This window comes from Oryctolagus cuniculus, chromosome X (genome assembly GCF_964237555.1).
Source record: "Oryctolagus cuniculus chromosome X, mOryCun1.1, whole genome shotgun sequence".
In the NCBI taxonomy this organism is placed as follows: domain Eukaryota; kingdom Metazoa; phylum Chordata; class Mammalia; order Lagomorpha; family Leporidae; genus Oryctolagus; species Oryctolagus cuniculus.
The window spans coordinates 30022607-30035507 of record NC_091453.1 but is presented as its reverse complement, the minus strand read 5'-3'; the positions used below and the strand labels follow the sequence as shown (position 1 = coordinate 30035507).

At 40.3% G+C, this 12901-nt stretch overlaps 1 protein-coding gene across 1 annotated transcript in view; it reads left to right on the top strand.

The window, feature by feature from the left end:
• Window positions 1–8887, top strand: part of EFHC2 (EF-hand domain containing 2) — a 183471-nt gene extending 174584 nt beyond the window's left edge. The window contains exon 15 of the mRNA XM_008272519.4: window positions 8391–8887. Coding sequence (XP_008270741.1) covers window positions 8391–8492 — 102 coding nt within the window. The 3' untranslated portion in view covers window positions 8493–8887. The remainder of the gene's footprint in view (window positions 1–8390) is intronic.
• The last annotated feature ends 4014 nt before the right edge of the window (window positions 8888–12901 follow it).

Sequence of the window (12901 nt, the reverse complement as noted above, 5' to 3'; positions counted from 1 at the left end):
AAGAAAACCACAATTTCAATTCTGTATGCACTACTGAACTTTTCTACAAGCTTGTAGATATTTCCCATAGAAACATCCTTTACAGAACAAGTGAAGGGGAGTACCACGATGAAATCACTAACATGACTCTATCAGCCTTGCATTTGGGAGGAATAAAAATAACCTTGTTTCAGTGAAGCATGGAATTTAATTGGCTCCCAATCTTTTCCCCTCATGCATCTGGTGGCCAGTACTACAGTAGAAAATTTTAAACTAGAAGGAGACATAATCCAATTAAATTTCCTTTTAAAAATGTCAAAGCAAATAAATCCAGGGTGCATTAGCTCACACGCAGCTTTGCTATTCTCACTGGGCAGCTGCTGTTTACTGGAGTTTTATCCAGTGCCATCTTTGCTTTCCATTTCAAGGGTGTGTGATTTTACAGATTGGCAGCTATATTTTTTTTTCCACCATTGATGAACGAGTAAATTATTGCCAACTTCTTTGACATCTTAAGTGCCTCTAGTGACAGCCAGCTTGGAGATGTCATAGGGCCGGACCCTCATGGAGACAATGATTCCCAGCATTTTAGAATCATGATTTTGTAGTATTAAATTTCACTGCACACTTGCTAGTCCTTCCTTCTTCCAGAAAATGCTGTGAGGCACATAGTGTTTGTACTTCAGGTTATGTTGAATTTTGTTCTGAGATTTGGATGATGTCTCTTGAGTTATCTGGAATTCACATTGGAGATTCCAGATCCATCCATGATTTGCCAGGAAATTGCTTGATTCCAAGCTATACTGTGACTTTCTTAGGTACGTTCTTAATTTTGATAAATGCAAGATTGCATGCTTTCTCTGACTTCCTCTAGAAGCAGAGTTTGAGCCAATATTTGCGTGTAAATCGTTTGGAGGATGGGTAGAGAGTAAAAGGAGTACTAGTAAAAGAATAGAGAGTGAAGAACGGAAGGGAAGGGAAGGAGCTACTGAAGCATGTTATTATCAAGCTGGTTGCAAATGTGGATGGCTGGAGCTTAATGCAGCTGGGAAGCTCTGGGGCCCAGTGGTCAAAGTGTACGTCAGAATTAGCCCACCCAAGGTACAAGGGAGTTGCAATATTTCATATGCACTCCCATTAATCATTATTTGAGGACTGCTCTTGTCGTAGAGGAAAGAAAATAATTCCCTGTTGCTTGTGGCTTTGCCACAGGGGCAGCCAAAGTGGCCTCAGAGGCTAACAAGAAAGAAGCTGGAGGGCAAAGGAGTTCAGGGACTGGCAGCTGAAAGTCAGGCTGGTGTGTACCGAAGTGGAAAAGGTGAGAAGATAGAAAGTTGCTGGCAGAGCCCACAACACATAGATAGTTAAGATTCTAAACATGCACTTCCAGGAGCCTGTTTTACAGAGATACAAGCAGGCTTGTCTTCGTCTGGAATAGAAGGGATTGACTTCTGTGGATGAGCTGTCCTGTTTCAGAATTACCATACAGTTATTCTCACTCAAAACTCTCACATGCACTATTGGAAAACCATATGATCTGGAGTTTGCTTGGCATTTGATAGTGTAGGATTAAAAAAAAAAAAGTCAATGAAGACAGAATGTTTTCACTCACTTCCCAGATTTTCATTCTATCACGTACGGAACACTTACAGACTTAGTAGAAAAAATAATTAGGCAGTGGTGGTATGGGGATTTCGTACATTACCAAAACCCTCATCATTTTTCAAAGGGTCTAGCTATGTGATTTCTTTAGGTACATCCAATTATAGGCAATATTATGAAGAAGGTGCCTTTCCCTCTACTTTATCGATGCCCTCCCCCCAACCCTGTTACCTGAGCCTCTGAAACCTTCCCTGTATCCTACCCTCCTTTGGGTCCCTACTTGTATTCCTTAGTGTATTTTCATCTAGTGCCCACAAAAATCTCCCTAAGACAGCATTGGCAATGGATGGTTCCTGGGTTCTGTAAATGTGTCTGTGGCATTTCTCAAAAATTTGGGCAGAAAAGTCACTTCCACCTGGAACCTAGAGCACAGTGACAAAGGGAGGTGGCACTGATTTGGAAGAAAAACACAAATGAGGCTGTCATAGTCAGAAAAGCTTTGTAGAGTCCTGGGGTTTAGAGCGGTCAGGATTTAAGGAAATGGGCAATTATCTTTTCATCTTAAGTTAACCTTGTTTTCAAATCATATGCATATTTATTTGAGTTTCATTTTGCCCAAATCTGGTTTCTTGCTGATAAATTTTATTCTCATCTCCAAATTCTCGAGTTGTCATTATTCCAGTGTAAGTTCTTCTGTTTTTTTTTCTCTTTTGTCATTTGTAATTAAATCATAATTCCTTGCCTGCACACATACAAACCCACAAACAAAATCAAAACTACTTTTGCCATCTAATAAGCTAAGAGGCTGAATCTTAAACTAGTATCGACCAGTTTCATAAGAAAATGTATTGTTCAAATAATTCCATCATAATTAGATGAGTTGCATGATGTTTTATTCTTTTTGTATTGGAAACTTTTATTTAAAAATACTTACCAGGGAACAGTGGTTTTGAATGCATATATTTGTACTATTCCTCTATAACAAGATTGAATTTAAAATTCCATTTAAGAGCAAAAGTTGCTTAATGTCTTAGAATGAGATTTTTTGAATGTTTATTTTTCAATGTATTTTTCATCTACTTGAAAGGCATAAAATGACAGAGAGAGAGAGATTGATCTTCTATCTACTAGTTCACTCCCCAAATGCCTGCAACAGCTGTGGCTGGGCTAGGCTGAAGCCAGGAGCCCAGAACTCCATGTAGATCTCCCACATGGGTGGCAGGGGCCCAAGCTCTTAGACTGCACATTACCAGGGTGCACATTAGCAGGAAGCTGGATAAGAAGTAGAGTAGCCAAGAGTTGAACTGATACTCCAGTATGGGGTGCAAGCATCTCAGTGGCGGCTTAACCCACTGTACCACAACAACCTGCTCTTATAGTGAGATTTTTGAGGATGTGTTAAAAAGTGGAGTTCAATGACCATCAATCTTAACCTCCATTGATTAAGATGTGTTATTTGATTTATAAATAATGGTTTACTGCATGTTGGTGTGCAGAAAGACACGTCAGTAATTCCATGTGATATGAGTGGCACAGAACACCCTTCTAGAGTCAGTTCAGCTGTCAGCCATCTGAATATTCATTTTCTTATTCACAATGGTGATTAGTGGTTTTTGTTCAACCTCTCACAGACAACATTCTTTTTTTAAAGATTTAATTAATTAATTAATTAATTAATTAAAAGGCAATGGCAGAGAGACAGGGAAAGACAGAGAAAGAGCTCTTCCATCAGCTGATTCACTCCTCAAGTAGCTGCAACAACCAGGTTGGGCCAGGCCAAAGCCAAGAGCAAGGAGCACTGTCTGGGTCTCTCACATGGATGGCAGGGCACTAAGTACACCTGGACCATGATCCACTGCCTTCCCAGTGCATTAACAGGAAGCTGGATCAGAAGCAGAACAGTTGGGACTTGATACAGCAGCACTACTAGCAGCTTAACCTGCTGCACCACAATGCTGGCCCCAGGTAGCGTTGAGAGGATGTCATTCAAGAAGCACATTTTTTTCTACTTGTTGAAAATGATAGGACTAAATGTAGCTATGTAAGATGAGAGCCATCTACTTTGGAATAGACCTACCCCCTTGCTTGGTCTTAGAGAGTGGAACAGCAGGGAAGCTCAGCTCTGGAGCCACACTGCTAGAGTTACCATCCAGGCTCCTCCACTGGCTGGCGGTTTGACTTTAGACAAGCTGCTTAACCCATAGCCCTTCTATGTCTTTTTTTAATTTTTAAAGCTTTTATTTAATGGATGCAAATTCTATAGATAAAGCTTTAGGAATATAGTTATTCTTCCCCCCCATTTCCACCCTCCCACCCCCACTCTCATCCCACCTCCTACTCCCTCTCCCATCTCATTCTTCACTAAGATTCATTTTTAATTAACTTTATATACAGAAGACCAACTCTATATTAAGTAAAGATTTCAACAGTTTGCACCCACACACACACACAACATATAAAGTACTGTTTGGGAACAAGTTTTGCAGTTAATTCTCATAGTACAATTCATTAAGGACAGAGGTCCTACATGGAGAATAAGTGCACATTGACTTCTGTTGTTAATTTAACAATTAGCACTCTTATTTATGATGTCAGTGATCACCCAAGGCTTTTGCCATTAGCTTTCAAGGCTATGGAAGTCTTTGACCACAAACTTCGTCAGTATTTAGACAAGCCCATTAGCAAAGTGGAAATTCTCTCCTGTCTTCAGAGAAAACTACATCCTTCTTTGATGGCCCCTTCTTTCCACTGGGATCTCACGGAGATCCTTCATGTAGGATATTTTTGTGTCTTGGCTTCCTGTGCCTGAAATGCTCTCATAGGCTTTTCAGCCACATCTGAATGCCTTAAGGGCTGATTCTGAAGTCAGAGTGTTACTTAAAGCAATTGTCATTCTATGAATCTTCTGTGTGGACTGCTTTCCATGTTGGACATTCCCTCCTTTTTAATTCTATTATTATTACCAGGACTTGATACTATTTACATGATCTCTTTAACACTTAATCCTATTTATATGCTCACTTTAACACTTGACATGATCACTTTAACAAATAAGATGGCATTTTTACCACCAATTTTAATGGGTACCCTTAGAAGTAAGTCTGAGGACTGTGTGCAGAACTATACAGCTTTGAAGTTACAAACTTCCTCCTCCCTTCTCTGATTCCCCTCTTATTTTTTACTGAGATCTATTTTCAATTAACTTTATATACATATTATTAACTCTCTGTGTTAAGCAAAGAGTTCAACATATAGTATGAAGAGAAAATAAAAAAATAAATAAAAACAAAAAACTGTACCTCAACAGTCAAGAGGAGGGCTGTTCAAGTCATTATTTCTCATAGTATCAATTTCACTTTTACAGCTTTCATTTTAGGTGTGCTATTAGTTCTCACAAATCAGGGAGAACATATACTATTTCTCCCTTTGGGACTGCAATGCCTTATTTTTATTTTCTGTGTGTAGGTATCATGAACTACCTTTTATGGGTTTTCTGTGATGTCCAGGACCACAGAATGGGAGCTTATTTGGAAATAAGGACTTTGCAAATTTAATTAATTAAAATGAGGTCATACTAGATTAGGGTGAACTCTAAATCCATTGATTGGTATCCTTATAAGAAGGCCATGGAAAGACCCAGAAACACAGAGAACATCACGAAAAGGGATTCCAAAGGTTGCCAACAACCAGTAGAAGCTAGGAGAAAGGCATTGAACAAATTCTCTTATGGCCTCTAGAAGGAACCAACTTCATCAGTACTTTGGTTTTGGACTTTTGGCCTCCTAAATTTGGGGGGAAAATAGATTTCTGTTGTTTTAAGCAACCTCAGATTGTGGTAATTGTCATGATAGCCCTAAGATACAAATACAGATGCTGTCAACTATTACTGAATTTAGAATTACTAGAATACTCTTTCCTGTAGTAGTTGACTGAGGTTGCCCTAATGAAGTGCAACAAACTGGGTGGCTGAAAATAGAAGAAGCTGATTGTGCCACAGTTCTGGAAGCCAGCAGTCCAAACTCAGTGTCAGTCGGGCCACACTCCCTGCAGAGCCTGTGTGGGAACCCTTCCTTGCCCTTCCTGGCCTCGGGTCTTTGCCAGTAATCTTTGCTGTTCCTCGGCTTGCAGCCCCATCCCTCCCATCTCTGCCTTTGTCATCATGTGGCGTCCTCCCTGCATCTGTCTTCACATGGCCATCTTCTTCTAAGGACACTGGTCACGTTGGATGAGGGGCCACATTACCCCAGTGTACCCTCGTCTCCCTCTCCTATACTCTCCTAATTACATCTGCAGCAACCTTATTTCCAAATAAGATCATATCCTGAAGTACTGGGGCTTCAGACTTCAACATATTGTTTTCAAGGTAGGGCACAATCCAAACCGTAACCTTATGCCCCGGTCTTTTAGCACCGTTTCAGATCAGTCACTGTCTAGGTACTCTATGCTGTCCTGCAGCAAACACTTTCAGATGTATCTCTTGCTCTCCAGCCCCACCTTCAGTGGTCTTGATGATGGCACCAGTCATCCCTCCCCAGGATTATTGCAGTCACTTCCGAATTGATTTACCTCTTCTGTTTCCTTCTCCATACTACATTCTATAAGTTACCTACTCAATTTCCAATCAGATTTCTGTCATTCTTCTGGACAAGTGACTTCTTCTAACCACAACCTGAAGTATGAACTAGCACAGAAGGCCCAAATTTTAGCCCCAGCTTCTCTTCCATTGCCTTTCTTGCCACTTTGGATCATATGCTCCAAACTACTTATCTTTTAATAGATTTTTTTAAAAAAAATCTATTTGAGAGACAGAGAGAGAGAGAGAAAGAGAAAGCTCTATCTTCTGATTCAATACTCAAATGCCCACAATGGCCAGGCTGAGCCAAAGCCAAGAGCCAGAACACAATCCAAGTATCCTGTGTGGGTGACAGGAACCCAACTACTTGAGCCAATACCACTGCCTCCCAGGGTCTGCATTAGTAGGAAGCTGCAGTCAGGAACCAGAACCAGGATTTGAAACCAGATACTCCAGAATATGACACAAGTGTCTTAACTGCTAGGCCAAATACTCATCCTCCCCTTCTCTCCCCTTTAGTAGGTTCTAAGGTCTCCAGATCTTTGCTTCAGGTATTCCCTACACCTGAGACAGTCTTCACCACTTAAATCCCCTGCTGCTCCTCATTCCATAAGGCCCAACTAAAACATCCCTTATTCAACTTGCTTCAAAAATTCTACCAGAGAATTATTGAGCCTTTTCCTCTACTTCTGTGACCTTGTGACTCTGGCTACTAATGTAGCATTAATAAAGATATAGAACCACTTATCTAAAAGAATTAACTTTGGGAGTAGACATATAAGCAATCACGGTTATGGATTCTGTTGATATTAATTGACCATGGCAATATATACAAAGAGTTTGTGTGTGCATGAATGTGTATGTATACATATGAGTATACTACACAAAGTGTGCATACATATACATATGAAAGTAATTCCAAAAATTTGTGGAAAATAGGTTTGGAAGCAAAATTTTTGAAATCCATGCACAGATGTTCATAATATGCATTTTCCATAGCCTTTTTGAAGACTCCTTCATGCACACATGTGAAGGTACTTCAAAATGTTTACAAGAAATGTTCATCGTGTTTTAATTCCATTTTTCTGCAAACTTCTTGAAGTATTTCTCATATATATATATATTTATACATACACACATATACATATGAATATATATATATAAAGTAATTTACCACCAGGAGAATGCTGTGAGTCATCCCATGCTCTGTGTTCATGTTTAATTGAAGAATGTAGCCAAGCTGCCAGTATAGCTACCAGTTTGAATTTTAAAAATTGAGTTTTTGCAGCAGGCTTTGGGACTGGTGATTAAGCTACCAGTTAGGATCCCTACAACCCATATTGGAGTGCATAGGTTCAGGTCCTGGCTCCACTCCTCCTTCCAGCTTCCTACTGATATGCACCTTGGAAGGCAATAGGTGATGACTCAAATAGTTGGGTCCCTGCTGCCCTCAATGTGAGAGATTGAGATTGAGTTCCTAGCTCCCGGCTTCTGCTCAGTCCAACCCCAGCTGTTGTAAGCTCAGCCCACTCAATTTGAGCTCTCTCTTCTCTTTTACCCCCTTTGCCTCATAAATAAAAATAAACAATTCATAATAAACTTTTAATAAAGTATAGGAGGAGCTATCACTGCAGTAATGCTACCTAACAGACAACTCTGAAAATGCCACTGGTTTCACAATAAGACACATTTATTTTTCTTGTTCACGGGCCTGTAGGTTGCCGAGCTTGGCTGGCTGCAGCGAGATTGGGCTCCAGGCTGCAAGTTGGGCCTGGTCTGTTCCATCTCTGTCATTCTAGGACCATCTGCATCCTGGGCCATGTTCTTCCCCTAGTGATGGCAGAGGCACAGACGGCCAGGCCAAATCATGCCGGTACATTAGAGCCTCCATCTGTGATGTATGTGCTAACAGTGCATAGGCCCAAGTGAGGCATGTGGCCAAGCCCAGATCAAAAGGACAGGAAACAACACTGTCCTACTCCGTGGGAGATTTTACAAGGTCTACAGCGAGAGCATGGACGTATAATTCTAATATGGAGAATGAGCAAAGAATAGAGAACAAGAAGCCAATCTACCACAAAGTCTTTACGATCCTGAAGCATACAGTAGAAATTTCTGCTTTGAAAATAGTGTTTGCCAAAAGCTTATATAAAGTCAAGGAACAATTTATTGTTGAATTTTTTAAACTGTGCTTTGAAATGTGTTTCTAATTATATCCATCTTTTTTTTTTCCTAGGTATGTGAAGATGTTTGGCTCGGGATGCCATCACCTATTCCTGCAAAATGCATTCAGTACTTAAACCTTTTGAAGGATTTGTATGGCTTAGAGGAGGAATAACCATGGCAGTTTTGGCCACCTCTCTGATTTACTGCTCTAATTTCGCTGAGTTTATTTTAGTAGATATAATTTCATTAAAAACAAAAAAGGAACAAGGTTCATACTGAATGGAAATCCATAAACCACAATTAATCTTTTGTCACTTTAGTTTTTCAGAACACCCTATTCTATTGCTGATGTACCAGCACTATTAAAAATGCCATTCAATGTCGAATATTTTTATTATAGGTATGATTTATTAATAACAATGAATCTTATGATAATTTTCCATCTAGCATAATTTGATTCATTATGGTACAAAAAGAAAATGACTTTTAATGGCTATACTCAACAATGTAAAACCAAATTATATCAGAGCAGTAAATTGTGATTCTATTAAATATTTTTGAAATCTTTTTGACATGTGTTTATTATATAATTTATAGCAACCTACCTCAAAGTAATCGTTAGATTTCTTTAGAGTAAATGTATTTATTTTCTGAAATTAAATTTATAGAAATAAAAGGAATCCCCTAATGCACACACAGACACACACACACACAAATTGGGAAAAGAAAATGAAATATGCAGTGTTTATATTTTTAATGTTCTTTTTATGTTCAAAGTCAGCCTTTTAGCTTAGGAATATATGCATGTGAATATAATTATAGTATGACCAAAAATGTATTATGCCTAAAATATTTAGGGATATGAATGCTGACGAATTTGAGAGATTTTTTTTCTGGTCCATTTTATACACACCCCACGCACCACCCTAGAGGTAGAAATATCCTAAAGCTATAACATTTCCCCCCTGCATCTCTCCAGTTCTATTTTTTTTTTTCAGCAGCACTCTTTTCATGGAGTGTACATTCGATTAAGACGCATAGCCACGGACCTCCAGGCATTCACTGTAAAAAGTCTATCCCAATCCCTCCTCTCACCCTATTCTTCAGTGGTAAGGGCTGTGTATCCTAAGTCCATTTGCCAGACATTCTCAGAGACAATGGAAACCTATCAGAAAGGGACTTAGCCGGGTTGCATTTCAGGGACTGCTCTAAGGAGAGGAAAAGGAGCTGATGACATCTGAAGGGCCCCTTTGGCCTCATTATTCTTTCACTCACATTTACAGCAGCGTCTTGCCTAGAAATGAGCCGGCTTCTTGGCTCTCAGATGTAGCAATTTGCTCCACAACAATAGCTCTTTCTTTTTTTCTTTTTAAATTGAAGTTAATCTATAGACTATTTCTATATGTAAATTAGGCTAATTCCATATGTGCCATTGTTAAAATAGACCCCATAGGGCTTTCCAATAAACCAGTATACTTAATTTATATACTAGAATCTTCTCATAAAACCTAATTTTGACTACTCAATTTTTGTCCTAGGTTTTTTTTTCTTTCTTTCTTTTAAGAGAACTGACAGTGCCAAGCCATTTTGTCACTTTTGGATTTTCCATTCCCCTGAGAGCAAGCTTTTAGAAGGATGACACTTTCCTGGAACTTCTCAAGCTGACACATTCATCACTTACCTATTCAACTCTTCAGTCATCTTTCCCTCAAGAGCTTAAATATGTAGATAATTCAGCCCTTGTATAGGCTTGTAATGTAGTTCATTTGCAAAGTGGGAGGGGAGAAGGACAGGAAGCAGCCCAGTGAAAGTGCTCCCAAGTTTGTGGGGTGACAACTGCTCATTCTGTTGTGTAGATGTGTGTGGCTATCCTGACTGTTCACTCAAGCCCACAATTAGCAATGAAATGGCCATTATAGGAATCATGCCGATAAACATGATACATTGCAGCCATACAGACCCTTTAAATAATTATTCTTTTTGCAATGAAGCTATATACTGCAGGAGATTTATAATTTAGAGATAATATCCCCATTAGTAAAGTTTATGACCCAATAAACAGCTCCCACTAGTTAATAAATGCCAAAGCCATAAAAACAAAGACTATTAACGTAATAGAATTTCTGTGCCTCCCTCTTTTGCTGGTGGTCTCAAGACACTGGAGGGAAATGCTATCTTAGGGAAAACATTTATTCTCGTTATGTAAATATCAATGAATTGTCTTCGCATCCATCTGGGGGTCTCCCAGCCCCCCTTGGTCCCAGGTGGTCCCAAAATGCTGATGCATTCTGCTTAGGTTTCAAGCAACAGATAACTCTGGTTTTCAGCTCAAATAAACCTTGTGACTCAAATGTTTGAGGGAAGAGAAGGGCTAGAGTTTCTGCCTCTTCTTTTCACTCTGAAGAAAAAAAAAAAATCCCAACTATTGTCATTGTTCCAGGGTAGTAATTTTGAAAGAAGTTTCACAACCTTTGCACATACTTATATTTTTAGCTGCTAACATTTTCTCATTCTGATGGAAAAGCAAGTGCTGCCTTTGGCTGTCTGGGTGAGTTGAAGGTTAATATAGGCAACTCTTTTGTTGTAAGAATTAATTGTTTTTCAGTATTCTTAGAACCCAGGGGAATGATTGATATAGTCATTTGAAAGCCCAAATCAAATCATGTCTTTTCATACAAAACTGATTAAAAGGTGTAGAAATCCACAGGAAGTGGTTTGCTGAGTCATCTTTGTGAAGTATGGATGTTGTCACCAGAAGACTAATTGGCAGTGTTTATTTCCCTTTTTATTCTCTTTTTTACCTAACCATTTAAAAAGCCATGTGGATCAGTCTGTTGGTTGACTTCAGAGCTTACTAAAATGGTTGAAATTTTAGACAGCAGAAGGGAGATGCACAGCACTGCAGCTCTCAAGCATTATAATAGTTCAAACATTTTGCCTACTGCATTCTATGCATGAGGGCACTTCAAAAAGTTTTGGGGTGGAGGATGTTGTGGTGAAGCCGCTGCCTACAAAGCCCTTATCCATATCGGAACATTGGTTCGAGTCTCTGATTCTCTGGTTCCTATCCACTTCCCTGCTAATGCACCTGGGAAAGCATTGGAGGATGACCCAAGTGCTTGGGCCCCTGCCACCCACATGGAAGACCTGGATGGAGTTCTTGCCTCCTGTTGTGGCCATTTAGGGAGTGAACAAGTGAATGGAAGATCCCTCTGTCTCTCCCTCTGTTGCCAAACAACACCCCAAGCTAGCTGGAGGTGTTGCTGTAGAAACCCCTAAACTGTGTCTGCTTGCCTGATGTGCAGCATGCTAATCACTGACACAGGGGTAGTGGAAGAAAGGAGGTGTTTATTGCAAAGTGCAAAACAAGGAACTGGGCAGTTTTTGCTTAATTCCTGGACTCCCTGAGACGTTCGGGGTGAAGGTTCTTGTAGATTGAAATTGGGGCTGGGAAGTGCATGATCAGTCCTTGTCCAAGTTCCTGGTTGGTCGGTGGAGCTCATGACCTTCCTTTGATTGGTCAGTGATGCTGCGCTCTTTTATTTTTAAAGATGTATTTATTTATTTGAAAGAGTCACAGAGAGAGAGAAAGAGAGGTCTTCCATCTGCTGGTTCACTCCCGAATTGGCCACAATGGCTGGAGCTGCGCCAATCCGAAGCCAGGAGCCAGGAGCCTCCTCCAGGTCTTCCCACGCTGGTGCAGGAGCCCAAGGACTTGGGCCATCTTCTACTGCTTTCCCAGGCCACAGCAGAGAGCTGGATCAGAAGAGGAGCAGCCGGGACTCAAACCGGCGCCCATATGGGATGCCAGCACCGCAGGTGGCAGCTACACCACAGCGTTGGCCCTGATGCTGTGCTCTTTAGGGAATTTATGATGGCCAGTTGGTCTGGGGTTTACACGAAGGTGGCAGTTACATTCTGTCCAGACCTGGCATTCCCCTACACAAACCCTTCGGGACAATACTGGCCATCAGTGTTATTATCTGTCGGAGAAAAAAATTGACTTCTGTGAGTTCGCTGATTAGAACCTTGTAAGGCCAGTTGTATCGTCAGTGAATTCCTTTTGGTAAAGGACAGGGAAGGATAAAGGACAGACAAGAGGCTGGGTCCTGCTTTTACATTCCAGGGGTGTGGTTTGTGGGAATATGGAATCAAAAGATAAGTTGAAGACAGGTGTTGTAGTACAGCAAGTTAAGCATTGCTTAGGGTGCCCTCATGCCATGTTGGAGGGCAGAGTCAAGTCAGCTTTTCTGCTTCCAGTCCAGCTTCCTGCTAATACCGCTTGGGAAATAGAAGATGATGGCCCAAGTTCTTGAGTACCTACCACCCCTGTGAGAGTCCTTGGTGGTTTTCCCGGCTCCTAGTTTCAGCCTGGCCCAGCTTCAGCTGTTGTGAGTATTTGAGGAGTGAACCAGTGGATGGAAGATTTTCTTGTTCTATCACTCTGCCTGTCAAGTATATAACATAATAAGCAATTTTTTAAAGTTTTTAGAAAATGGAATTAAAAGATAAGCTTTTAAGAAGTTACATGCATTTTGGTGCAAAAAAATTTTGAAATCCACAGGGTTTTTTTTTTTAATT